Source organism: Manacus candei, unplaced genomic scaffold (assembly GCF_025592945.1).
Source record: "Manacus candei isolate 608988 ecotype Guabito, Panama unplaced genomic scaffold, ASM2559294v1 h1tg000082l, whole genome shotgun sequence".
In the NCBI taxonomy this organism is placed as follows: Eukaryota; Metazoa; Chordata; class Aves; order Passeriformes; family Pipridae; genus Manacus; species Manacus candei.
The window spans coordinates 1415586-1443387 of record NW_026138130.1 but is presented as its reverse complement, the minus strand read 5'-3'; the positions used below and the strand labels follow the sequence as shown (position 1 = coordinate 1443387).

Here is a 27802-nt window from a genome sequence, read left to right as displayed (position 1 = left end):
TGGGGGGTTCCTACTCTCTACCTACAGTTTAATTTCCCACTTTCTCCTAATCAGCCTTAGTGAAGCACCTCACTGCTACAATCACATTATTCTGAGTACTGACCCCATTCCCTGGGTTGTGCTGTGGACTTCTCTTAACCGTCTGAGAAACGCCATCTGCATGACCTGATGCTCTCCTAGGGGTTTTTGGAAACTCTGAATGCTTGTAAAACCCACATTAACATACTGCATCCCATTGTGCTGAAAATTGTTATCATTAAAGAAAATTCCAGTGTCATGAGAGCATTTACAATAATCATTTCTATGTTAGAACAGTGTTTTACAAAAGCTTTTTTCATTTGATAAAAATCAACCTCCCTACTTTGTTAAGTAAGAAGTTCCCAAGCAAAGGCAAGTCTAATTCAAGAACAGCAAATAGGACTAGAGCTTGTATTGCTTGTGTGTGAGCCAGAAATAACTGGGTTTAAGTTGGTTATTAATGTATACCTTTACTACTCTGACTCAGCCTTCTGTGCATTTCTTTTCCTCCACTTTATACCATCCATCCTCTCTGTTCACACGGAAACCTGAGACTGGCAGCCTTTAAAAAGCACGTTAGCTGGAAGAGTTAGAGGTATATTCCAGATCTCACGTATTAAATTCCTTCAGCCTGCTGACCTCTTCTATTCCCAGGGAAAATGCAGGCTGCATCACTGGGCAGGACTTCAAAACAATTAGGGACAGGGATCAGACACCACTGGACTAAGTGTCTCATTTCTTTCCTTTCTAAAGGAAAGAAAATCTACAAGACACACTTCGGTTCTCATTCACAGTTTTTCTGGAGCACAGCATGTTCTGTGTTGCTATGGGTTATGAACACGTGTTAGGGAAATTATATAAGCACCTAATCCAAGCACCACTCAGTTAATTAATACTGTGCTGTTAACAGGGCTATAACTGCATGCGTTTCATGAGAATTAACAAGATTTGTTTGCATTAACATGGTCTTACATCTCCCAGGTGACAGCAGGGACCCTGCAACAGAGATTTACACTCTGCTCTGGCCACTGTCACCAGAGGGGCTGGTTAGGGATCCTGGCACTGGTGCACAGGGGCCCATCACCTCCAGCACCCACTGAGGAAGGGCACAGCTCGTGCCCTGCTGCTGAAGGCGACTGCGCTTCGCGTTGGGAATTACTGATGGCTTGGCGCAGGGAGAGGGGAGATGACCCTCTGGCCTCCTAATTAAATGGACTAGAACTGAACTTGCAACAAAAATAAACACAGCAAGTACACAAATCAGCAACACTTGCGTGACTTTACGAAGACAAAAATCAAATTACTTCAAGATGATCTTTACAATTACGTTAGCAAGTTCAACAGAGCATCGAAGTTGACAGCTGTAGCTCTCTGCGGTGAGGAGCCACAGAAGGCGGTGACAGAGCTTCTCTGGGCTTCAGCAGTGGCAGGGCTGAGCCCCTCTTCCCTCCCATTCCTCAGCCATTACTCACACCAGTGCCACGAAGATTTTCATTACACAGTATTGGGAAGAAAGTTAGGATAGAAGTGGCAGATCTGCTTTGGGTCTGGCACTGGTTAGGCGAGACTTCTGCTACTTTCAGTTCACAATTTTCTCCATTTGCTCCTCTTCAGTTGTTTCTCTCACCAGCTTTGCAAACTCCTACTACACCTAGAGAGGAGATGCCCTGCAGAGCTGTCTGCTCACTGCTGACAGCATCACTCAGGGCCTTAGTGAGGGCCCGAGGTGCTGACAGTAAAACTGTGGGCATAACTCTGCAGTAATGGATGGGGTTTGCTCTCTGTCTGCTTACAGGGCTATTCATTATTAAAATAAAGGATCCTGTTTGCTTTTATAAATTTCAACTGCAAAAATATTTTGCATTGAATGATTTGGCTCCAAACACTGGATTCGCCTCCATTGTTAAGAGTTAAATTTATCAATTTTCAGGAACAAGTAGGACCCACAGCAATTCACAGATGAACACCACACCAAACACAAGGTTTATGGCCTTGAAAGGTCAAGACTGTGCATTTGATGTGGACTACACAAGGTTTAGCCAAATGATACAGGCCAAGTTATGGGGCAGATTTCTGTAGATCTAAGACAAGGTCCACATATTCCACTCGTTTGCTCATTTGCAAACATCTGTAGCAGAACACAGTGATCTTCCACTAAAAAAAAAACAACAACACACAAATGGAGTCAGTTCCATTTGTTTTCCATATATGGGAAGAACTGTCTCTAAACAAATTTAATTCTTGACTCCAAGTGGAATTGAAGATGCTTTTCAGATAAGAAGTGGTAAAATAAAATCGCAAGAGATCACAGAAAATGATGTTGTTATTCCCTTCCTGCAGCATTCATCTAATTTTATGTTTTGCATTGGGGCAGTTTGGCCTTCTCTAAGACCAGAAAGACAGCAGACAAACAGCAGTTGAGCAGTGGTTAGACTGCACTCATGTAACCCAGTAATCATAATTCAAGGGAGAAAATGATTTCCTGTCAGAAATATAGACTGAAACTGCCAAGAAAATCTCTCCAAAGCTACAAACTTATCACCATTCACCCATTAGACTTGTGATGAAGAGAAAAATCAAAATTGCAGCACTCAGTAAACCATGCATGGAATACCACGCAGAGAGGAAGAAAAGAAGACACAGCCATGAAGTCAGCTTGAGTTCTACTAAATATTTAGTTTTGAAATCAGATTTCTAAAAAAATAAGAGTAGGTAAAAATACAGTTGCATTTACAGCCTACCCACTGTAACATTTTTTCCAGACAACTGGCAAGATTTTACATGAGTTGCAAAGCCATGTCTTAACAATCTTGTGGATTCACTCGACTCTCCATCCTTGGTGCCCGAACATTCATGTGTGATGAGGAGTTGGGTTGCTTTTAGGACACCGTGCATGCCATGTGCAGCCAAGGGGAACACCAACCTGGGGGCGAGTGCCTGGGTGACAATTCAAACCTCCCCAGCTGCAACCCAGTTTTCATCAGGTTTATACCAGAATTATGGTCTTTTCAAAGTGAAATAACCAAGCACGGAAAGTTTGAGTGGTGACATCCCCCGAGCTTTTTCAGAAGTATTTGCCCAATGACAGCAAATTTCTCTCCCCAATATGGGGTGTTCTGTTCCTTTGGTACCAACAGTAGGAAAAAGGAGAAAAGCCTTCACAGTGTGATTTCCTGATTAAACTACTCATAACCTGTAAACTTGTCTGTCTATTTTAATCTATTTTGTTCTATTGTGTTTTTCTTTTTACAGTTTCTTCTGCTGAGCCCAAAGGAGATCCAAGTTATAACTGGATGGTTGGTTCATAGCCACATTATCTCATGCAGCATCAAAGATTTTCAGATCTGAAACCTTTGTCCATTTTTTTTCACACTGGTGTCTATAGCAGATAAAGCATCATCACTAATGCATTATCCAATGTAGTATTTCAACCTCCCACTGGAAAACAGACTGGAAATTCAATTATCTACTGCCACAAGTCACTTTGTAACACCATGAAAATAAAACACAAAGAAGATTGATTTTTTTTTTTTTGTAGAGCTCCAAAGCACAAAACTTATCAAGAAATGAGAAACACAGTAAGAGCTGAATCTAACTATAAATTCTGACATATATCCACTAATAATGATTAATGACTGAGAAAAAGAAAAGAGAGGCTGCATGCACAAGTGCCAACCTGAACTGATATTAAGACATATAGCTATTTTAAATATTTTCCCTTCTAATTACCTGTTTCTTACTACTGTAAAATATTCACCACACAAAACCCGATTGGCTCTATTGCCCGTCTCAAAAGCAGCAGGCAGTCAAATAAGCTCTGAAAAGCTAATTCAAATGCCACAAGTGAAACAGCACTGCTGTTTCTTCCATAGAAAATCCAAATAAAGCTCATTTACTTCTCTTGTGAGTACAAGACAAAGGTATTAACACCACAGTAGAGTTTTTCTACAGCAATATATGAACAAGGAGGCTGAATGCTCAAACCTCTACTACAGCCTCCATTATATTTACTTATATTTCAGTGGGAGCACAACTCATTTGACTCAAGGAGAGGCCGTGGCCACACTAACTCAGCTTGTTGACCATTTCAAGAATGATCTCCAAAAGAGACAAGATAAGAGAGAGCTCAAGAATGCACTAATAAATAGCATTCAGGATATGCCACTTTGCTCACTACTTTCTAAGGACCAAAATTACCTTTCCTGAGCAGAATTGGCTCACTTTAAGAGAGCTTTAACAGCTAATGCATGGCCCTTCACATCCTACATGACCCAAGTTTCACCATCCAAGTGCAAAAATCATAAGTTTAAGCATTCTCCTGTTTCACTGACAGGTGTAAAGGAGAGTGAGTGCATGCCAGAGAGCATCTTTGGGCAGAGCTATGCCTGCAGCAGTACCTGCTGTTTGTTGGAGCTCCATGGCTCCACATAATAGTGGGTGTTACACCAGCAGGTGGCTAAAACCTTGTGGTGCAAAACATACCAGTGTTATTACATGACACCAGCATAATGCCCCACTCTGCACCTCACTGCTCAACTCATCCTGAGCGTGTGTTGCTGGACCTTTGCCCTCCCAGCCCAGCTCCCAGGGAGGGACAATGGCTCTGGGGCAGAGCAGGAGGACAGTGAGGATGGAGGGGCTGTGGGTCTCCTCCTGCTCACCAGGACAACTGCTTACACAAACCAAAGCCACGAGCACACAATTTCAGGAGCTTCTTAGGGCTTTTCAGAGGTGGGTGAGGCAGAGTTTGGGTCCTACCAGGGGTCCCAGAAAGGCCACATCTGGCATAAAGCAGATGCCTAGCGACAGAAAGCAACCCCGTCCCTTAATGACGTTGATACAAAAAGTTTAATAGTATGTTGATATTTGGGGATATCAAGGTGCCCTCTTTGCTGTCCATTATCATGCAAGATGGAAATAGCATCATTTGTCAGTGGTTCCATGCCACGAAGCACATCTGGAACCAGGGTGTTGGCGGTGTTTGTGTTATGCTCTCAGCGGGAGACGATCTGCTGGTAGAGATCATGTCAGCACTGCTGGAGATGAAAACATCCAAAATAGTGTCCATGACTGGCAACTTTTATTTTGCAACATATGTCAAACTCCTCTCTGTGACGTGGCACGACTAGCTATCGTATGATGTAAGGGCAACAGCACGTATTTTAACATACAGTGCAATTGTCTGGGAGAAGTTAATTTGACTCCCCACTGCGAGGTGCATTTCATGACAACCAAGCCCTGAAAAGTGCTCTAGTTCTTGAAACTGAGCTGAAAAGGCTTCTCACAGGGCAGGATGCACTGGGCAGAAATCTCCAGAAGCAAACTGTAAATGGAAAGCCTTTAAGTAAACACAAATATTAACTGAATTACTAGCTTGGGTTGGAGCTCCTCAGAATAATGAAGCAATTCCCTTAGAAATGCCTCTATATGTTCAGAGCCTGCACTTAAAACGGATTAGCCATGTTGTCATCTTATGTGAATACCAGTCTTTGCTTGGGAAAATGAATTAAGACCACACCAAAATTACTCCAGTGAAGAGTTCTCAACGGCACTCATAACCTCAGGGATGCTGTTATAACAGCAAAAGGAACCAGCAAAATACAGACTGGTTTACCAACACTGTTTTACTGCAAAAACACAGTTTATGAAAGGGAAACACACTAAGGAAATACTTCGATCAGACTCCACTGTGATGATGCACAAGGAAAGAAAGTCCTCCTTCACCCCTTCTAACATGGAGCTTAGGAAAAACTCACATGTGATGTGAGTCATCTTCTCATTCAGACATGAATTCAGTTTATCCCTGCTGGAAGGATGATCTAACCTTTACCTTCTCCAGACTTTCTCAATGGGGAATCAGGGCACAGGGGTAGAGAGGAGCTCAGTGACAGAGGTGAAAAGAGGAAGGAAAACCATACACAAACACACAGAAAAGCGATAATTCTGGAGCTTTCCGCCAGGAAGCCATGTGCCACTGCACAGCAACAAAAATAACCCAGGGGTTCCCTCTCTGCTCCGGCTCCCTGTGAGGAGCCACTTTAAAGCTTTTAGAACATTTGCAGAGTTTGAGAGAAATGGTTTTTGTTTAACTTCAGCTACTTCAGAAATGCCTGGGGCCTGAAGAAACATATTTTTGGATTGCTCTTAAAGAACAAGCTGAACTTTGAAGTTTGGGGAATTTTTTTCGGATCAAATGTTAAATTAATAAACACCAACATGACAAATTGGTCTGAGTACTGGGGGAAAAAATTTAACAATCACTAAAAAATCTTCTTGGATTAATTAATTGGTACTTACTCTAATATGTTGATGAGTCTGGTACTTCAAGTCCTATAAGCCACACTGTGTAATGTGTTTTTGTGTCCTAACTAAGCACTTTTGATATTATTGCATCTTTGTCCTTACAATATAAAAGGTATATCATCACCAACATCAGTTTGAGTAATAATGAGATCATAACTGGTTTACTTATGGATGGTTTAAGAAATGTACATAGAAATTCAAAGCAGCTGGAACCTAAATTACTTCTTTGTACACAGCTTATTTATAACAGAAGTTTCATCAACGCCACTGAATTTGCTCTGCACTTTCTTGTTAATTGAGGTGCTTGACTAAAATGTCCCACAAGACTTATTTACTCTTCACTGTATTGCAAGAAATGGCTGGAAAAGGAAACCTTGAATCCATGGGAAGTCATGGGTCAGTCGGCTGCAAGCCACACACATACTATTAATTACAGCTACGTGGTTGCAGAATCCTCTGCTAACACTGTGCAAACAGGAACAGTATCATGCCACTATTGCCACATCCACATTTTTGTATTCTCGCCTCAATTTTCCTCACCCTATTTTCGGAAGAAAACCCGTGATTCATTCTTAATAGGTGCCCTATTAAGTGATTAAAAAGCAATAATGTAAACCAACCTTCCTCAATAAATACTGGTAAACAACAGTTTGCTCACCCCCTGTAGTTCCTTACCACTCCAAGGAACTATGGAGAGGTCTATTCAATATACTTTTCTGTAGATTTCAGGGACATTTTTCAGGAATCTGAGAACTGTAATGCTTCAGCAGTCCCCTATGAAGGACCACTGGAAGAAGTTTGCTTCTCCCAAGATATCCAATTTATTAAAAAAACTAACAAAACCCAAAACTTCTCCTCCTCCAGATTCTAGTCTATTCTCATTAACACAAGCCAGGTTAATTGTACCAGGACATTCCTACCACGGAATAGAGCTGAAAGAGGAGAGTCCCTACCAGTTTTATCCCTGAGGACTGCTACACCAGAATCAACCTCCCTGGAAAACGTGGTCCCTGTGGAGGGCCAGGTCCTCAGCCTGCACTGACGGACAGGGTGCTTTGATTAACACCACAAGCTCCTGACCCAGAACATCAGCGCCCTGAGGAGGATTCCAGCAAACATCTGTTACCATTAAAGATCGCTGGTTGAGATCTACACCCAGAGAGGGCCAGGGCTGAGGGACTGCATAGTTCCTCTCTGAGGCTTAAACAGCACACAGATTTGAATGTTAGCGGAGAAACATTTAAGGAAATCGGCATCAGAATAAGCCATGAGGAATGTGAAGCTATTCATTTAGTGGTTTCTCTAATGCTTCTCCATCTAATATTTGCAAATTTAATATTTACACATGCAAGCCTTAAAAAAATTATGTTACAAGGAACAGCTTCTGTACTTCTTATAATAAACAACCAAAAATACATGGTATGTATAGCAGGAGGTTACAGCTGGGATCCTATATTACTTCTTAGAGTCACTTATCTAAGATCTAGTATCTATAAAAAGCCTCTCTGTTTGCTATTTACACAGGTGTCCTGGAGCATTATATAATCATGTAGCAGATCAACATAGCCTTAGGATCTCAAAGTATAACAAAAGTACATTAGGATCATGACGTAGAGGGAAAAAGTTGGCTACCATTTGACACTGGTCTTTTATTCCTTCCAGAAGTTCACCTAGGCATGGAGGATAGATGTCTTTAGTTTTCCATGAGAATAAGATGAAGAAAGCACATCTTTTCCTAATCTTGCTTGCCTAGATTTTTTTAAATGTACAGTCAAGCTGGCTCCTCACATGGATGTTTAAATTTTGCCACTCTTACTTATGCTAATTGGTTCCACTAAACTTGGCAACAGATCTCCTACAATAAGGTCCACAAGCCAGGGGTCTGAAAAGATCTCTACTTTCAAGAGTCAGACTTTAAAATAGCAAAGCCATAGTAACTTAAAATATTCAAAATATACACCACCAAGGAGGACAACAAGACATGAGAGATGACAGTCTACACAAGGCATAGATGTTTCTACATATTCTCTAACCACAGAGAGGATCAGAAACTATATTACAAATTAAAGCAGATTCTATGATAAAAATGCCCTCCAGAAAAGGCATCTATCATCCCTTAACAAAAAAAAAAAAGTGTGATGTATTATCCATAAAATCCTCCACAATGACTAATCTATCATTTCAGTCAGCCAAATCCTGAAGACACAGTTTGAATCTTAACAAGGTAACAGCAAAATCCACTCCCATGTAAGAACAAGGGACATATTCGATTCCTATTACATCTGGCCTCATTAGAGCTTATTCTGCTTTTAATCTGCTCTAATAAAGTCCTTACATTTGAGTAAAGATCTTAGACTTTAACATGCTCATACAGAAATGTATATTGCATGCAAATGGCATGGCAAAGGCAACACCACTACATCAGACCTTGTACTTGCTATGAATTACTTATGTCCTCCATTCATGAAGTCCTCCTATCATTCTTTTCCAAAGCATCTGTTATGCAGGATCTGTACATACTGGCTTTTTACAAGAGACAACATCAAGATGAATAAACTCCCACCTCCTATTTCCCTAGGCTGTGTACAGCTGTTGCTTATGCCAAGACATTGCACCCTCTCCCATAATTTTGATCAGCTATTTGGATTCTCATATATATCAAAAAACTGTAGCAAAAAAAAAAAAAAAAAAAAACCATATATAAAAAATGCAATGTAAATCGTAATACTTTGTTACAAACTTTTAAAAAAGTCTTATCACCCATTTGCAGGTACAAACATGTCATTACACTTACTGAGGATTGCCAGAGGTCATAAGTAACAAGCATTCCATATAATTCATATAACTACCAAGGAATTGCTCCCAGTCTACTATGGTTGAATTTTGCCAACTTGTACATATATAAATCAACAGGCATTGTGGCTTAAAGTGGACACAGTATCTTTGACACAAGCAACCATTTGAGAGCTATAGCAACACTAACTATTAAAAAAAAAGTACTTTGACACATCTTGCACTGTTCATTTTCCTCAGTGTTTTTTTGGAGCTGTTTCTTAGGTTACAGTTTCACTTCTAGTTGATTAAGTCCTCAAACTTGATTTACTTACAGGCCCTTTATCCAAAAATATACTATAAGATGAAAGTATCATCAAGGGAAAACTTTCATCCAGAAAGCATAAATGCAGAAATACACATATTCTCAATTTTTTTTATGAATGGCAATCAATACCAATGAAGACTTGCTAACAAAGTTTTTTGCACACCATAACTTGATCTTTTCCCCATTTTCTTCAAGTATTTACTACTTTGTGTCTCACTGAATAACAACTTTCTTTCTCATGCTGTGAATCCCTTTCTCCAAAGAAAAGCACAAAAATACAGCTGAACAGTCTTTTATAACATTAATGACCTCAACCTCCCTGCCCCAGGTAATGTCCAGTTCAAGTTTGCTCAGGGATTACCCTTTACTCCTCCAAGGTTGCAGATTTACAAAGCAAAGAGATACTTGAGAAGCCCCAGCACTGTTTGCCTACCAAGCATTAGCTCTTCTGAAATCAACACTCATGAAAAATAGATCCCAGTCCACATTTGAGAAAAGCTGTGCAAAGTTGCAATTTTCTGTACGAAAAATAACAGGAAAACCTACCAGGAGGTAAGCTTGCTCCCCTGGACGAAAGAAGAGGCAAAAAGCAGCAGCCAGTGCTGCTGAGACTAATAAGCTGCAACTGCTGCACTCTGCTAACAAGTCCCAGGTGAGAAGCAGGAGGACACCCTGAGTGATGGGTGGTTCCTGGAAGTGGTCCTTGCCATGGAACCTGTCACTGAGGTCCTGCCAGTCACCAGAGGAACTGCACAGAAATTATCACCTCGTATTGTGGGGACTGTTTCCTTTGCTCAGGGTGTCCTAGAGAAGGACTTAACACAAAAAAAATCTTCAAAAAATATGGATCTTTGGTATGGACTGCTTTATGAAAACAGAACAAAACCAAAAAGAACTGTGAGCCATGCCATGAACTCTACTCTACAGTTTGCATTTTTTAAATTCCTCACAATGGATCTGGAATAAATCAGCAATGGGTCAAACCAGTTCAGAAAGTGTTTGAATAACTGCCCATGGAGTGCCCAGAGGTTCCCCGTCAGCTGAGTATTTTGACTGCTGCTGTTCAATTGCCATTTGAGAAAGCAGGACTGCTGGGAAAGACAGCACAACGTAAGACAACACACAGTAAACCAACACTGGCTACAAAAGTACACAGTGTACCATATTCACACTGCACAGCCCAGGTTTCTGAGACGTTCCCAAAAGCAGCTTCACATCAGTGCCCCTCCGAGCCAGCAGTGCTCAACGCAGCCAAAGGTAAGAGGCTTTCAAGAAATCAGGAGAGCCCGAAATATCTCATTTTATCTCTATAATAGAAACAGTAATTGACAAATCATTATTTTACATTTATAAAATACATGATGAGGAACATACCACATGCATTCTAGACTTTCTGTCTGCAGTGGAAATCAACTGGGAAATTAGGAGGTATGGCGTAGAAACATCACTACGAATATACTGTATTACTGCTTTTGCAGCTGCAGTCCCAGAATTTGTTTCACAATAATTCAGTTACCCATGTTTAAATAACCAGCCAGCAGAAGAAAGGCTGATATATTTCATATGCATTCTCTTTGAGCACGGGGGCCTTCACGTCTGGGCGAAAAATGTCAGGCTCATATGACACCACCAGAGTCAGGAGAGATGCCTAACCATAACTAAAAGCAGAATTTGGCCAACACAATTGGAAAATACCAGCAGAGTATATACAAATGCACACATGCAATCTCATAGAAGAGCAGAGTATGAGGCAGATTGGATTTTTTAATCACACCTTTTAAAAAAACAAAATTTAACGTACAAACCCCTCACTGCACTCCTATGTGGATCCTTTATCCCACTGCAACATAAACAGACATATCAGACGTTGGAGCAGGGAATAAAGTTCTTTTTCTTTTTTTTTTTTTTTCCATTGAGGATTTTAAACAGTTTGAAAAGGAAAAGAACAGATCTGGCCTGCCTCCCAAACTGACTTCAATAATAGATAAACAATTTTAAGACTACCACAGTCAGCAAGTACATACATAAGCTATATATGAATATACTTATTTTTAAAAGAGCTGCATTTTTTCCCTTTTGTTTTCAGTTTCCTCTACCATATAGTCCAGCAGCAAAACCTAGAAGTCTTTCCTGATTCACCAAAACCACACTTTGACAATGAATATTATAATGGTTTAGATATTATTCCTCACAACTTCCTACCCAAAGCACAGCTTCAGTACCAATTCCTACAAGTTCTGTGCCATCTTTGTAAGACCATTCTATCAAACACATCCTTCAGAAAGGAAGGATTTTAGCTTGCATCCTGAATGCAGTGCCATTCACTTCCTTCAGTCTCTTGCCTATTCCTGGTGCACTTGCCAGTAACACCCAGGGGGGCTTCAATATTTTGCAAAAACAGAGTGAATCTCAGTATTGGCAAAGCCATAACCAAACACACAGATTCGAAGATATTACTAAAAAACCAAGATTCTGAAACAGCATTTTTCACAAAATTAAACATAAACTTTGGTGCAAATTAAAAACAACCCTCTTGTATCTGAGCCCATAATGACTATTTTGAATACAGATTATTTACTGCTGCCAATAAAGAAGTTTTTTGGTAACTTTTGTGTTATTGGGAAGAGCTTGAATACAATCCAGTCCAAAAAAAATGCTGACTTTCCTAAATAGGGGCTGTGTTTTTGCAATAAAGAATACTGGTCAATATACAAGTGAAGGAAAACTGAACCAGATGTCAGTAATAGGACCACAGAACGTTGCATTTGCCCAGAATCGCTATTTTAAACACACGATGTTGGTCTACTGGTTTGTGGGATAATACATTCTTGGCAGCCAGAAGGAGTTTCGATATGTTAGAAGGTTATCCTTGAGCAAAAAAAAAAAAAAAAGAAAAAAAAAAAGAAAAGCAGGAGAGAGGTAAAGAAAGGCCACTAATTCATCAAGTTACCCATAATAGAAAAAAAAACATGACTAAAGAAATCAGTTCAAAGACGAGCCATTCTCAAAACAGAAAGCTTTGTTTTTACATTCATTTTTGTTTTCTGCTTTACCTCCTTCATATGAATACTTCATTGACACTTCATTGTACTTTGCCTTGGCATTTTTTAAGGATTCTTCCGTCCATACATGCTCCATTTCACCTTGCAGCTCAGTTCAGTCAGACTGATGCGGGGGAAACCACCCCACACACAACCCAGACCGCACAAAACCCAGTCCTGGAAACTTTTCCTGTTGGAAACCTTTGCTCACATGAGGATCTTGCTGCCATCACTGGACTGCTGGAGGAAGCTGTTCACGGGACCAGGTCCCACTGTCCCAGAATCACTGCAGGCAGTCCTGGAACCATGCACACATGTACCATTAACCCAGGTCTCTATTCACAGCTAATTTAGTACTTACCCATCTCTAAAATGCTTTCTAGTTCAGAGTCAGGTATCTGTGATTTGTTTTTTGCTGTGTTGGGTTTTTTTCCTCTTAAGTAGTAGTTAGATTTCTAAGTCTTCTTAATACAGAAATAAAACTTCAAGATGTACTTTGTATGTTTGGCGAACAAACACTTTCCTGTTTTACCATGTAGTAAATCTAAAAATCAACTCTCTTCATTGTTTTAACAAACCCTCCTCTGAAAGATAATTAAAACCACTTCCCAATATACAACCAAAGTTTTATTTTTATAGTCTATCTTCAATTATGGCATAATCCTTTTTTTTTGTTTAAAACCAGTGAAATATACAAATCACACGAGACAGAAATATGTACATTAAATGTACAGAACAGAGGAAAGGACATAGAAGATTTACATATCTGAATGACAAGTAAAATATTTTACATTAAATAGTGTTTTAATAGCTAGGATCATGAGATTCAGTTCTGCTCAGACAAAAGTCACTAGAAAGGAACATGAGGTGACTCAAATGAAAAACAAGATCATGATTTTTGTACAATAAAAACCAAAGTGACATATTCAATGAATTAGTGCTTTATTTATTTCTCTTACTTTAAAGATACTCTTTGCAAACATCTGAAGATGAGGGGTAAATATGTCCTTGTACAATAAATTAAGAGCAATAAAGCGCCATTAAGAAGCTGATAAATGATCAAGATGAATTTAATGATACAGCTTAAAGGCTTGTGAAAAGGCAAGGCTTTAGTACAACTAGGCTAAAGTGAAAGATTTTCCTCACTTGGTATCTGCAAAACTATTTTCTTTAACTTGTTGAATGGGACTGAGTTGAAAAGAGGCATCTGAACCAAAGATGAAACCCTGTGTAACTACACAGAATAGGGGGGAACGCATATTGTTTGACAAATAACAATTTTTCAGTTCAAAAACTGAAAAGCAAGGGCTAAATGCAGCACATTTTGGAGTTGGAAGGTGTCTCCTTTCACCAATAATGCCCTTAACATGAGAGTGGAATAGAAGCGATCTCCAGACCAGTAATGACTCAGGTGCAGGGTGCTGCCTCTACCAACCACCCAGGAAAGTCATAAAGTTGGGAAGAGGCTGACTTCTTTGTGATTCTCCTTAGAACTTTTGAATGATAAAAGCTTAAAAAAAAAAAAAAAAACAAAGCCAAACACAAAACAACAACAAAAAACAAAAACCAAAACAAAACCAAAACAAACAAATGAACAAACAAACAAAAAACCATCCCAAAATAACAAAAACAAAACCATCAAAAGCTTGGAATCAATCTAAAAACCTGAAGAGATCTGAAAATGAGGGATGAACTGCCCCTGTAATTTTAGATGTTTTATTATTTTCTAGATCATTAAAATATATATGTACAAAAAGCTTTGAAGTATCAGACACCAGCAGACCACAGTTCTCCCATATATATGTAACTGCTCAAGTATAGTCTGAACAGTTGTAGTGTATATCTGCAATATATTATCTAAAGCATGTGTATTAAAGACATAGGATGATAAATTTGGTATTGCTGCAATGTTTCATTGAACTATAATAGTCAGTTAATGTTATTAAAATATGAAACTATTGTATCCTTGAGTGAAAGCGTTCCCAAAATCTGCGAAAAAAATAAAAATCAATCATTCCAAGAGCGGATATCTAACGATTTATTTTCTCACATAAAATTAGAGGAGTTATTTGTCAAGCTGTGTTTTGAAAGACAGCCAGCTATTACACCATTTTAAGGCATTTTCAAATTTGGGGAACTCTACTTTCCATGGGCTTTCCAGGCTGGGAAACCAAAGCTGTTTGTAAGCAGTGCAGCTCCCCTTGCCCAGCTACAGTGCTCCACACAGCCTGCCCCGGGGCTGCTCCACACTCAGCAGTAGGGAAGTGCTGCTCTGTCAGACGAGACACTCCAAATCACCTAACGAGGCCAAACTCTGCCTTGAAGAATATCTTCGTTATTCACCAAGGCAGATTTTTTCTTTTTTTTTCCCAGTCTTGGTAGGTTTTGGAACCAGCCCCTGTGACTCAGGGATAGCGCAGTTAAAGCCTTTCTGATTCTTTGCTCTTTGCCCTCCGGTGACACTGCGGGAACAGTCAGACATGCAACCAACACAGCACTTCATGCTGGATATACCCCTTATTTACAGAGCCCTACATGCACTGAACAGCTTTATATACCCTATTCTAGCAACTTCTAGTGTCTGAAACTAAAAGTCATGGACAGGTCTGTGTGTTCCTCACATCCATAAGGATTGTTCTAGCATCCCAAGCACATTACATGGTTGCTCTGCCTACTGCACATGTATTACGTTCCATGGGACTAAATTAGGATATGTCGGATTTTCCCCTCAAACTACTCTATTGTTTGTAAGAAAAGTCAATTTTTTAACTTTGTAAAATAAATATTCTCAGATTCTCGCCCATTATTGCCAAAAATATAAGCCTAACACAGTTCTGGGATGGACACAGAGAGGGTTTCCAGGCACTTCTCTTTGCAACCTTTATATTTTTCTTTTTTCTTTTTTTTTTTTTCCCTTCCCCCGCCCTTTTTTTTTTCCTTTTCTTTTTTTATTTTTCTTAAAAGAAAACAACAACTCGTTGGACTCTATAAATAAAAAGTGGAGATAGTCCTGTGGAAAGGGAGAGGGGCCTGCGCCCCTCGCTGGCAGGCAGCTGCAGCTCCTCCCACCTCGTCCCGTCCCCCTATTTGCACACAAACTGGTCCACGATCTCTGTGCACAACTTGCATTTCACGTAGCAGCACCAGTGGAACTTGCAGTGGCAGCGCTCTCTCTGCACCGTCTTGAACTGGTCGTACCCCCGGCCGCAGCACATGAGTTCGCAGCCGTCCATGCCCTCCGAGGTCTTATTGCACAGGCGGCCCTGGGTGCCCAGGGAGCCGGTGCTCTCGTTGCGCACGCAGTAGTCGGGGCTGGGGTCGATGTACACCAGGTCGTGGATGGTGGGGGCGTTGAAGCGGCTGTTCACCTGCACCAGCTTGCCCCGGCTGTTGAGTTTCATGGCGGCGGCGCTGTCGTATTTCTCCTTCAGGGCATCGCCTACCTTGCGGAAATCGGCGAGCTGCAGCCAACAGGTCTTCAGGCTACAGGAACCGGAGACGCCGTGGCACTTGCAGGCCACGTCAGCCAGGTTGTACACCGTCTGGAGGAGTCAGGGAGAGAAGCAAAAATGATGATGAAAGACTAGCATGGCTGTGAAAGCATTTATTCCCCTCATTTCCTGCCCTCTGTCGTATTCCCACTGGCCCTTCCATTGTATTCACCTTAACATTCTCTCCCCCTCCTCCAATACACTGGGAAGGAAGAGCAAGTGAGCTGATACATATGCACCTCCCACCACCCCAAACAGCCGGGAGGAGGAGGGGAGCACTCTCACCAGCCTCTCCCCACCACTGAGACAGCCACAACAGCACATACACAGCCCAGACAGCAGCATCAGTCAGGCTGCGCTCAAATTTTAGGAATTTGCTCTCACGCCAGCAAAGGATTTTGCTGTTTCATTGAGAAATGTAAAACATCCCTTTATTTTCTATCTGAGTTACTCTCCCTATTGATCTCTGCTTGAGGCTGCAATTAGGGAAAGAGTTAAGATTCCTCTTGCTCCTGGCTCAGCTGCAGCTGATTGTCTACTCTTGGCTCGGCATCCTCCTCCTATCCCAAATACTGCTCTGGAAGAGAGACTTCATCCAAGAAGAAACCCCCAAACACCTATGGGTGGAAGACAGAGCTACATAGCAATATCCTCTTTACAAAGCTTTGGCAGCGAAACCTTAGTCATTTGCCCTGTACAAATAGAAATAAGAGTCAGTGTTGACACTGCCCCAAAAATCCTGGGGTCTGACACATTAGATGATACTGTAGACAACTTCCACCCAGCAGTTACAGAGAGTTTTAGCGCTGCCAAATGGCACTGCAAAGATGAGGCTGAGGAAGGAAAAAACTGCTCGAGTCTCCGTAAGCAACCGTGAAAGTGTAATTTTTCTTCTTGCTAATAGTAATTGGCCTGTCCATTGCTTCCAGACACCTTCCTCTTACATTTAAATACTATTAATTTTCAATTATCTTTCATCCTCCTTCACCTTAGAACACAAGTGTAAAGTCTCCAGCCGACTATTGCTGGCACTTCAAGCTCTAGGAAAATAATGATTTTGGCTCTTCACATTGAGAGTATTAAAAAAAAAGAAAAGTTTACACCCATTCATTTAAGGCATTTTTGAGATTAAAGAAACCATAAAGACATGTTCAACCACAGAAGACCATGTTTCCTAATAGCATGGAGAAGCTCTTTTACATCCTCTTAAAGCAGAGAAAGAAAAAAAAGGTCAGAACAGTCCTGCGGCACGATTCCAGCCTGGGAAGCCCAGCACATCCCTCCTCCTTCCAACACACACTGTCCTGGTTGGAAATACCAACTAATAAAATCCTGTTCTACAGAGAATCCACAGCGAGCAGGGCACTTTTCATGAAACAATACAGAGGGAAACACAACAAGCTTTGGTTCCGGCCTCCCCCATGAGGAAGGCAATAGGACTGTCAGACAACCAGAAGCAACACAAATTCCTGTATTCCCCACCCACCCACACCCTGTATTTGCCGTCTTCTTGTTCCGTGCATCAAAACAAAGACAAGCCATGGTGGTCGGTCTGTGCCTCACTGAGGCACATCTTTCCCGAAAAGGAGGGACACGGAGGAGAGAGGAGGGAGACTGTTCTGCAGTCACTTACCCTTCTCCCGGCCTCGTTGTTGTGCAGGTTCATCATGATCCGGGCGCTCTCGTAGGAGCCTCGCTGGTAAACTCTCTCACGCTCCCGGGCGTCCACGAACTCCTTGGCAAAGCGGTATCCGTACTCGATGTTATCCCCGCAGCCACCCCAAAGCCAGTCCCGGGGCAAGTCCTTGGGCCGTGCAGCTCGGCTGCAGCCACAGGAGGAGAGCTCTCCCTCCCGGCAGGCGCGGCTCATGGCATTGACCACGCCGGCCGCACTCACCGCGTAGGTGAACGCCGTCTCCCGGCTGCCTGCACAGAGAGACAAGTGGTGTTAGGGGAGAGCCCACGCACACCACTCCCTGCCCACTGAGGAGCTGGGAGGACAAAGGCTCTCCAGGAGCCACCAAAAACTAATATGCCTACTAAAAGGTAGAGTAACCCTGAACCAAGCCTCCCAAAATGTCTCCACTCTGGAAGAACCAAGCAAAACCAACCCATTAGAGCACACACAGCATTTGTGAAGAGCAGAATTCACTTGTTACTCATGTTGGTGAAAGCCTGGATGAGAGGGCAGAAAGGAGGTAGGTCAGGGCTGGAGCACAATGCCAGCAGGGCCAAAGCGGCCATGCCTGCATGTGAGGGGCGGGAAGGGAAACAAGCTTCCTGTCTTTCAGAAGAAAGAGATGTTAAATACAACTTTTAAAAATCTGGTTCTTAAATTACTACTTCTCAAACATGATTGATGCACTTCACCCACTTGTTCCAATTTATTTAAAGTTCAAGCGTTTTACAAAGCCTCCTGGTATCAAAAGAAACGTGCAGCAGAGCAACACACAACTTTCCACCCTACACATTAGCCAGACACTTCTGTAGGAGACTATTTAAAACTAACGACAACCTGTGCTGTTTAGTATCCACCACTTGAGCTCATGCGAATATGGCAAGTGAGTCCACGGACAATCATCTTTACAAATTACAGGGAAGCAAAAGCCTTTGGCACAAGGCAGCCTTGAAGGTTTTCTCCTGCATCTGGTGCCCTTAAATGGAAATGGAAAACCTCAAGTTTCAAACTTTCGGAAGAAAAAGTTACAATACCCACAACGTAAGACATGGCCACGTACCATCCTACTGACAGTATCTAGTCCCATCTTATTTAAAGTCTGACTTTCCCAATCACTTTTCCAAGGCTGCCACAAGTTACTACAACCAGCAAAGCTTTCAGACAAACAAACACAGAACTTGCACCAAAGAGCACACCTGAGGTTTGCTTTTCTTCTTAAGAGAAAGCATCCCAATGGGTCTTTTCAAGAAAGATTCCCAGAATGACTGAGAATAGACTAAATATTTTTTTTTCTCTTTATAAGTTAAGTTTTATTCCTAATGTTTTGTCCAATCAATAAATCAAGCTAGCTTTAATTTTGATTTTACATGATTTTTCTCAAGGAACAGCATTGGCCTTTGTAAAATTAGGGCTTTAAGAGCCTACGTTTTGGGCAAGTCATGTATATTCAGCCAGCAACATTTTGAGGCAAAAACTCTTTGTACAAGATGTACCATGACAAGTCAAATCTAGTAGGAGCTTTCAAGCACTTATGAAACATAAATAATTTGCAGTTTGGTCCGTATTTATTATCAAGATGACACCATGGTCAGAGCAGCTTTGTTAATATAACAGCTGTCATCCACTGGATTATTTTAGTAATAGATGCTGGTTTTAAATGGGAAAAATCAGAAATCTTATGTTGGGAAAGATGAGATTTAAGGAAGATGAGAAGCACTTTTCTACTTTACTTAAAATGATCTACTCTCACAGCCACCTGTTCATGGAAGTATTTACACAAATTATGGGTATAAAGGGTTACAGGAGTAGCCTTTTCAGTTAAAAATAATTGGCTTTATGCAGTGACTTAGCCCTTGCATTTACTGCAAACTATAGCAGGGGGAACCTCATACAGATTTTAATGTTCCCCTTTGCTGTGTAACACATATTTTTGGATTAATTCCTCAAGCAAAATTTCCACTAGTTTGAGAGGAAAGAAACGTGGTCTGCTTTGGACCACAGGACTCGCCTCTTCCATTCCATTTTTGTTCTTTTTCATGTTTCATCAGCTCACGCTTTCACATGGTTAACTATGTCACCTATTGCAGGATTTAAACTCATAAAGCTGACTATTTTTGACTAATTTTCATTATTAATTTGGAACAAATCTTGAAGAACTTACTCTTAGTGGGAAGGAGAAAGAAAGGCTGGGGTACAGAAAGGAGAGTTGCCCCCAGTTTCCCTCCTTGAACATTAAGGCAAATTATAAAATAGCATCAGCTGCTGAAGTAGATTTCAAGCAAACACTGCCTCAAGTCATCGACCCAGGAACACACTAAGAGTGATGGTTTCACATGGATGAGTTACTCTGACTTTTTTTTCGGTCTTCAGGCACAACTGTGCTTTCCTTCACTGTCAAACATATCTGTCTTTTCCCACAGTCCAGGATTTCTCTCTATTGTAGCCATGGCAAGGAAACACACATTCCAAACACGTTCAAGTCCCCTCTCTCCCATATATATAAAACATAGAAATGGAACTGTTCAATATACACACACTGTAGGAAGCCACCCACAGAGCAAGGAGCTGAGCTTTACACTTGATCTGAATAAGTCTGCAAGAACAGAACAACTTTTTTTTTATATACCTGAACAGAAGATACAAAACATTCTTTGTCTTGCACTTTAAAAGCATTCAACATCAGGCTAAAGGCAGAATAAACTGGACCCCAAGTACACAGAGCTGCTGGAGGAGGACCCAGTCATTTTATTTTCTGTGTGCAAAGCCCAAGTACAGCCTGCCCAGGGCTGATGGGCACGAGATGGGGCAAGGTGGGGAAGGCAGGGAGGGCCACGGCCTGACCTGGGAACCAGCAGCCAAGGAGAGCAGTGCAGAACACAAGCCCTAAAATTTTACAGTTCAATAAGCCACAGAGCAAGTTTCCAAACCCAATGCTAGGTTTATTTGTACAGCTTTAGCTAACTGTGCATGGTAAATCCTGGAAGAAAGACTGTCCATTGACGCATGGGGCCATGGCTGTGCTGTGGGGCAGTGCTGTGCCCGGGTGCTCTCTGGGGCACTGCCAACAGCAGATGGCAAAGCCCTTTCAAACAATGTGCATTCAGACCCTGACTGTCACCTTGCACACTGGTGGGAGTAAGGAGTGTCTGACAGTCCCTGACATGCCAGGGTATGACAGGCTGAAATAAATTGAATCAGGCTCTGAAAGTGCCCACTCTTCCTTCCCCTCAGAGGAACACCAACTGGTCATTACTGAGGGTCAGCGTGAAATAATACAAATGTCACCCACATCACCTTCCTTGCTCTCAGTGTACACACTCTTTACACTCTAATTCTTGAATATGGCTATTAACCTTGCTTCCATCTGCAATTAGAATAAGTGGCTTAATTACATGATGAATTGCTGTGTAGACATCAGCTAATACAGTCATATTCATCAGAAGGGTGCGGCAAAGTTATTTAACTTGAAAGAAACTACCTTTAAATAGACTTGTCATACTTGGGGCGGGCAGAAACAACTATTCCAGAGACAGACACCACAAATCATGAGCCCAATCATGAGCCCAGTCCTGTATACTTCTTCACTCCAATAGTTCCCCTGAGCTAATTTTCACTTGCTTGGATAATAAATAAGGGCTGAAGGATGAAGGCCTAAATTTTAAATGGATTATTTTTCTGACATTTGTTAGATTACTAGAACAGAGAGGTGTACTGAAAAAGCTTTCTTTCATGTTACATGTGTTTTTAGACTTCTGCTAGGGTAAGGTAAAAAAACAAACTCTATGGGGGGTTAATACTGTGCTTGCAAAAAGCCTAGGGAAGGTTGTTTATCCAAAATCAGCTGTTCCAATTCGATACTTTCATGCAATAGATTTTTTTCTATTTGTCTGACAATCTCCAAATAAAAACTGCTTTTAACAAAAATTGAGACCAAATGTGAATTGATATATTCCTTCAACTTTAACTGGAGTTAGCCCATTTACAGATAAAACCTAGACTGAGACCCATTTTAAAACTTTTTTGTTTAAAGCAGCACAGAAAAACACTGACACAAAAGCTTCACTTCACAGCTTCAACTAAAAAGCACTGCTGAGTTTGTCAGTGTACTGATCACTACTTAAAAGATCACAGGTATCACCCAGAAAATAGGCATTTTTCAGTTGATTGCAATCTGATTTGAGAAAGTCAGAGGGAAGTTTCACCATGGACTCAGCTCAACAGCACTGGTTAAAATTTTGCCAAGGCCTTTAAAATACGATGAGGTCCTTAAATGCCGGGAAAGGCAGGCAGCACGTGAGCACTGGAGAAGCCCTTTTCAAAGAGGAGCTGATAGGGAAAGAGTTGGGTGTCCACCTAATTGTGATAAGATGTTAAACAGGAATCTGTCTCTCTTTCCAGCAGCGTGATTACGTTAAAGGTGAGTTATAAAGACAATCACACATTTTGCCCTGACAGAACTGCTTTCATAAAAATTGCCCTGCTACAGTACCTTAAAAATAAATCTGTTTTCTTTAAAAAGAGAAAAAAACCCCCATATCTGGAAATAAGCAAGGAGGAATTGCCTATAAACACTAATCGACAGAGCAGCAATTTTCAGTTAACCTCTGGACCAAGAGCGATTTATTATGCAGCCGCTAATTTTGGAACTAGACATGGACATCTTTAATTTTACAAGAGGCTGCTGGTTTTAATTCTCTTAGGTTGCCTTCGTTTTCTCTCAGGTTCAGTAAAAAAGAGATTTCAGGGCCTCATTCTCCTTTCTCCTCTATTCCCATATGCAAATATATATTCCTACTTTGTTTTCCAAGACACATGGCTGGACAGTGGTGGGAAATCACCTCCAGCTAAAAATAATCCAACTCCTTTGCCAACTTTTAAAAACACTTGATTGTATACAGTACTCAGCAAGAACCTGGCAAGAGCTTCAAGTGCAGAACAGTGTGTGCCATACATATCCTTAGACAAGAGTTTAATCATAAAGATGTTGCTTCCTACCTATCTGCATGACTCTGCCAAAAACAGAGTTGTTGTCCACAGTGCTGCAATTCCATCTTCTATGTCTGAACTGATACTGGCACTCCTTAATGCCCGTCTTTGCACCCTCTCCAATGAACTGCATATGGTCCTGATACAATTGGCAGAGTTTCTTCTGTCCTTGGGAAAGCCCTGCTAGCTGGCTACATAGTGGCTGGGCTCCTATTATATACACCTCTGACATCTGAACAGGGTTCATGGGGTTCATGGGATTCATCCCTAAAGACCTGCATAAAGAAAGATTTGCATTAATAAACAGAAGACTCTAAAATAAAATAAAATAATTTTTTAAGAAATCTATAAATCCCAAACAGAACTGTATCTTATACATGAGTATACAACTCCTGGTTTTGCTAATAAGTGAGAAAAAAAACCTAAACAAACGCTTAAATATGAAACTTTTGTTTTAAGGACAGGACAGAAGTTATTAGTTCCCATCCATGTGGTTATCAGCATATATTAAAGACTGAAGTAAGACAGACTTGGAAGACTTGCATCTAGGCAGCCCTTTACCAGTTTAAGTTGGCATAGTAAAAATAACAGAAGCTCCAAACAATTGCAAGGCCAGGAAAATAAATACAGCAAAAATTAAAAAAGCCCCCCAAACCCCAATTTGTTTTAACACATATTTTACATTTAAATCCGGACTTTTCAATCTCTTCTACTTTAAAAAATAGGGAAACTTTTAGCAAGCCAGGAGTTAGAAACTTGCTACAGACCACTTCTAGCTTCTTCCGAATGACAACACAACAATACAGGCAAGTACATTCACTGTAAACAAAATCAACTTTGTTTTCTTAATTCTGAAAGTGCTCTTCACATGATACATTTCAATTAAAAAGTGGCCATTAATCCACAAAGGATCACTTGAAACAGCAGAGAAACACCTATTTCAAGAACTCTCAACATTAAACACTATACAATTTGCCAAAGCAGAAATTTAAATGTACCTCTTTGTAACAAAATACATTTGTAAACATTTGAGTTACAGAAAACTTCAATCCAAAACTTTAATAAAAGTTTTTACTTGTAAGTCAGCATTCTCTCTTATACATGCAAAATTTCTAAGTGACTTAAAATGGTTCTTTTAAGAGAGACACAATTCTAGTAATTTAAAGATGATAAAATCCACAGAGAATCTACCATTCAGCATTCTCAAAACTGTATTGTACAAGACGAGATGGTGCACATTTACCCTTATTCGACAGACCCGTTCATTTTACTACACAACGTACTACACCGAGCACACCACTCCCCAGCTGCCTCGCTCCAGCGGTACTCCCTCAGAAACAAAGTACGTAAGAAGCACACAGACATTTAAGCAAGCAAATCTTGACACCCCCTTTTAAAATCAAGTCGATAGGAGATGCTTACCACCAAGAGCTGGCTTCTATTACAACCTGGGTAAAAGAAGAGAAAACGGCCAGAGCCACTACGAGGTACTGAGAAGCCATTGTACTGCCAACTGTCCCCACTGCACCTCCGTGGATTAATACTGCACTGGATTTCTAGAGGGGGGAGAAAAAGGATCAGATTGTTTATTGCTCCTCAGACCATTTTCGAACATTCAAGTTTAAACAACGGAAGTCTCCGGGCCCCTTTTAACTTGACTCTGCCTCGCCGGCCCTTCTCCCCGCCGAGGCTCTGGTGCCAGACTCAGGCACGTCGCGGCTCCCACTCCACCGGGCAAAACCCACCCCCGCACCCCCACCCCGCCCGCGGACACCGCCTTCCCGGGGCGTCCGCCCGTCCCTCTGCCCCGGCCCCGCCGCTCCCGCACCCCGCCCGCAGCGGGACGGCACCGGACGGGACGGAACAGCGGCCTCGGACACGGGGGACCCCATCCCCGCTGCCCCGGGGCCACAGGCGACGCGCGGGGCCCGGGCCGGGCACTACCCCATCGCTCCCCGTGCCGAGGCCAGCTCACGGCTGGCTAAAGGCGGCTTCAGGTTTGCAAAGCGAGCTCAAGAGGGAGGGGAGAGGCCGGTGCCTCGAGGGGTCGGTTCCGCGGGGGTCCCGACGGCTCCCACCCGGGGACGATGCGGCCGGTCCTCGCCCTTCCCCGCCGGCCGTGGAGGGAGCTCCCCGCCGTCCCCTAAACCATCTCGCCGCAGCCTCCGGGCTCCCGCTCGCCGCGATCGCCGAGGCAGCCCCGAGCTCCGCGCTGGCGCCGCAGTGACTGCCCCGACGGCAGCCCCGGGGCCCCGCCGGGGCAGGTACCGGCCCAGGGAGGTATCAGGAGCTACAAGGAGCGGCTCCGCGTCCCGACCCGGCCCCCGCAACAACCGGGCTGCCGTCTTGGAAGTCAAACGCTTCCCCCGACAGGTCCCGCGATCACAGTCTGGTCCTCACACGGGACTCTCTCACTCGCTACCCACAGCCATTCCCGGGGTTTATTTCCCCTCCCCTCGGAAGGAGGGGGGGGGGGGGGAGGAAAAAAAAAAAAAAAAAGAAGAAGAAAAAAAAAGGACATTTCGACACTTGGGGGCTCCCTATTCCCTATTCATTCTCCAAAGGCCCTTAACGCTGAATTGAAGGTGCTCTTAATTCTAATTTATTTCTGTTTGCGAAGGGCCGGGAGGAGCGGAGCGCTGGCGGCGGGGCCGGACACGGAACCTGCCCGAGCACACGCGGGGAAGCTGCCACAGCGTGGGGACCCACATGCGCCGGGGCTGCAGCCCGGGGGCGAAGCCTCCCCGCGCCGTGCGGGTTAAACATCTTCTGCGCGGGGGAGTTGAGCCCCCCACCTCAACTTGGGGTGGGTAAATGGATGGGGGGGCGTAAATGGGGGCCGGTCTCCCGCAGCAGAAAGAGCCCGCCCGCCTCAGAGGGGCTCAGTCCCGGGAAAGGTGCGAAAGCCGAGGGAGCATTGAGCGAGGGACGAGGTGTGCGCGGGGCAAGCAGCGACATCCAACAGCCCACAACGTGTTGGGCTTTTTTACAACTTTTAGGTTCTTAGAATAATGACAGTAACAAAGAAACGCCATGGAACTGCCCGAGCCCCGAGGAGGTTGGAGACGCTGGTGCCCATGCGGGACCCCAAGAGCTGTGCAGCTGCCCGGCCCGGACGCGCCGAGCTGCCTCGGCGGGGCGGGCGGCCGCGGAGGGAGCTGGTGACCGGGACAGCACCGGGAGCTGCAATACCCGGACAGCGGGGCCAAAGGGCACTGCCCTTTCAAAGGGCCCGGGTGCTCCCCTGGGCTTGGCCGTCGCGGCGCCGGAGCCCCCGAGCCCCGTCGCGGCGGCCCCCGGGGAGCTGTGGCGTCCCACTCCCAACAGGGGGCGGCCGCGCTCGCCGCAGCCCCGGGAGGCGACGGGGCCGGGCGACTTCTGCCCTTCCGACGGCACCTCCCGCGCCTCATCGTCGCCGCAATCGCCCTCCTCGTCCTCTAGCCGCGGCGCTGAGTAGCGAAGCGGAGGAGGCACCTGCGCCCGGGGCTGCGGGCAGGGGCTCGGCCCCTCCAGCCCGGCCCTTCTGGACCGAGCGGCTGACAAGCTGCCACCAGAAACAACACACACAAAAAAGCCAACAGTTAAAAAAAAAAAAAAAAAAGGGGCAGACTGCCCAGCAGCACGGAGCGCTGGAGATCGGGAGTGTGAGGCACCGTGTTCAACTTTGTAGGGCCGGGGAGATTGGGTTTTGGTATTTAACGCACCCCATGCGGAGCCCGCGCTCCTTGCCGAGATGAAAAGAGAGGCTTTTACAGATCCTGCACCGCGGGATCGCCTCTGATCCTGTTTTACACGGGGTGTCTGGAAAGCCTGCGAAGGCATCTGGTTTTCTAGGAGCACTACCAGCGGGCAGGCGGCATCCAGAGCCCGGCTCCGGGGGGCTGTAAACCGCGGGAGGCGCAGCGGCTCCGCGGGGACCCCCCCGGCCGCCCCCTGCTCCCCGCTGCGGCTTCACAGCCATTTGGAGGGGCGAGACCAGGTCTCACGTTTGCAGGGAAAAGCAGTGGTCGGGTCCCGGCCCAGCTCTCCCCACCGGAGGCGCAGAGGGGGTGTTTTCCCGGGGGTGAAGGCACACAGTGTCCTTCCCTCGGCGCCCGGGGATAGCCTCGCTCCTCGGCTCCGCTGAACTCCCCGTGACCCTCCGAGCGCAGCCCATTTACCATACAATTGACAATTAAAAACAAACAAACAACAAAAAGCCAACAGCCTTTCCAACATGGAGTCCTCGCAGCGCCAAGGGGACCCTGAGGAGTCGCGCTCCTCCGCGCTGACCCAGGCGGGACCCGCTGCAGATGCAGAGTGATAATCTCCAGAAACTGAGAATAAAATTAAAGGGGGGGGGGGCTGACTCCAGGTCCTCCGCTGGCCCCCCGCCAGCTCTCCTTAAAGGTACAGGCCACCATTAGCGCCGACGTTGGGTTCCTCCATAGCGATCCTCCTCGAAAAAGTTTGGGAAGTTTGGAAAGATGTCTTTAAACTCGCGTTAGGAGCCGCTGCCAGAAAGATGCGCCGGGACGCGGCGGGCAGAGCGAGCCTCGCAAGTGTCCCTGCGGCGGGCAGCCTCTCTTCGGGGGGAAATTTAAAAGGAGAAGGAAAAAGCAGAAAATACGGGAGCTTTTCCCAAGTGGGGAGCAGCGCTCTCCGCGGTGGGTGAGAGCGGAGAGGTGGGAGCGCCCGGCGGTAGCCGGGGAGGGGAGGAGAGGCCGTCCCGCGCCGGGGCCCCTCGCCCCGCCGAGGCGCAGCCCACCCTGCGCGCCCGCGGGCCCCGAGGCGCGGAGCCCCCGCGCCCCGCGCGGACTCACCTCCATCGCGCGGGATCAGCGAGCGGGAGCAGCCAAGTAATCCAAGCGGAGCAGGAGAAACGGCGAGGCGAAAGTAAAATCCTGGCTCGCAGGAGCCGGGCGGTATCGTCCCGAGCCGCGGCCGGGGGAGCGCGGGGGCCCGCGGAGCTAGCGGGGGGCGGCGGGCGAGCGGCCGCCCTGTCCGGCGCAAGCTGAGCGTGTCCGACTGCGGAGCGGGGCACCAGTGCAGCCTTCTTTCCAAGGTCCATCAGCAATCGCAGTAATTAGGGCTTTCCACCAGCAGAAGAAGAAGGAGGTAAAAAAAAAAAAATCCCCCAAAAAAAAGCCAAGAAAAAAAAAAAGCCAACCCAACACACACGCACACAGCGCCCGTGGGCGTGATT

At 44.2% G+C, this 27802-nt stretch overlaps 1 protein-coding gene across 2 annotated transcripts; it reads right to left on the bottom strand.

The window, feature by feature from the left end:
- Nucleotides 1–13072: 13072 nt before the first annotated feature.
- WNT5A (Wnt family member 5A) lies at nucleotides 13073–27802 on the bottom strand. 2 transcript variants are annotated; one of them, XM_051811568.1, is made up of 5 exons: nucleotides 27420–27802; nucleotides 24040–24173; nucleotides 22627–22892; nucleotides 17587–17879; nucleotides 13073–16004 (listed from the first exon to the last, which is right to left on the bottom strand). In XM_051811568.1, the coding sequence occupies exons 1-5, from the start codon at nucleotides 27423–27425 to the stop codon at nucleotides 15546–15548; spliced, it is 1158 nt and encodes a 385-aa protein (XP_051667528.1). In that variant the 5' UTR covers nucleotides 27426–27802; the 3' UTR covers nucleotides 13073–15545. The 2 variants fall into 2 exon arrangements, with proteins under 2 accessions (XP_051667528.1, XP_051667529.1); XM_051811569.1 differs by lacking the exon at nucleotides 27420–27802 and adding an exon at nucleotides 24696–24952.

Coding starts and splice junctions, on each gene's coding strand:
- WNT5A (XM_051811568.1), bottom strand. Junction 22,893..24,039: donor ATAGAAGCCAGCTCTTGGTG/GTAAGCATCTCC, acceptor TTCTTTATGCAG/GTCTTTAGGGATGAATCCCA. Junction 16,005..17,586: donor ACAACGAGGCCGGGAGAAGG/GTAAGTGACTGC, acceptor TGACTCCTCCAG/ACGGTGTACAACCTGGCTGA.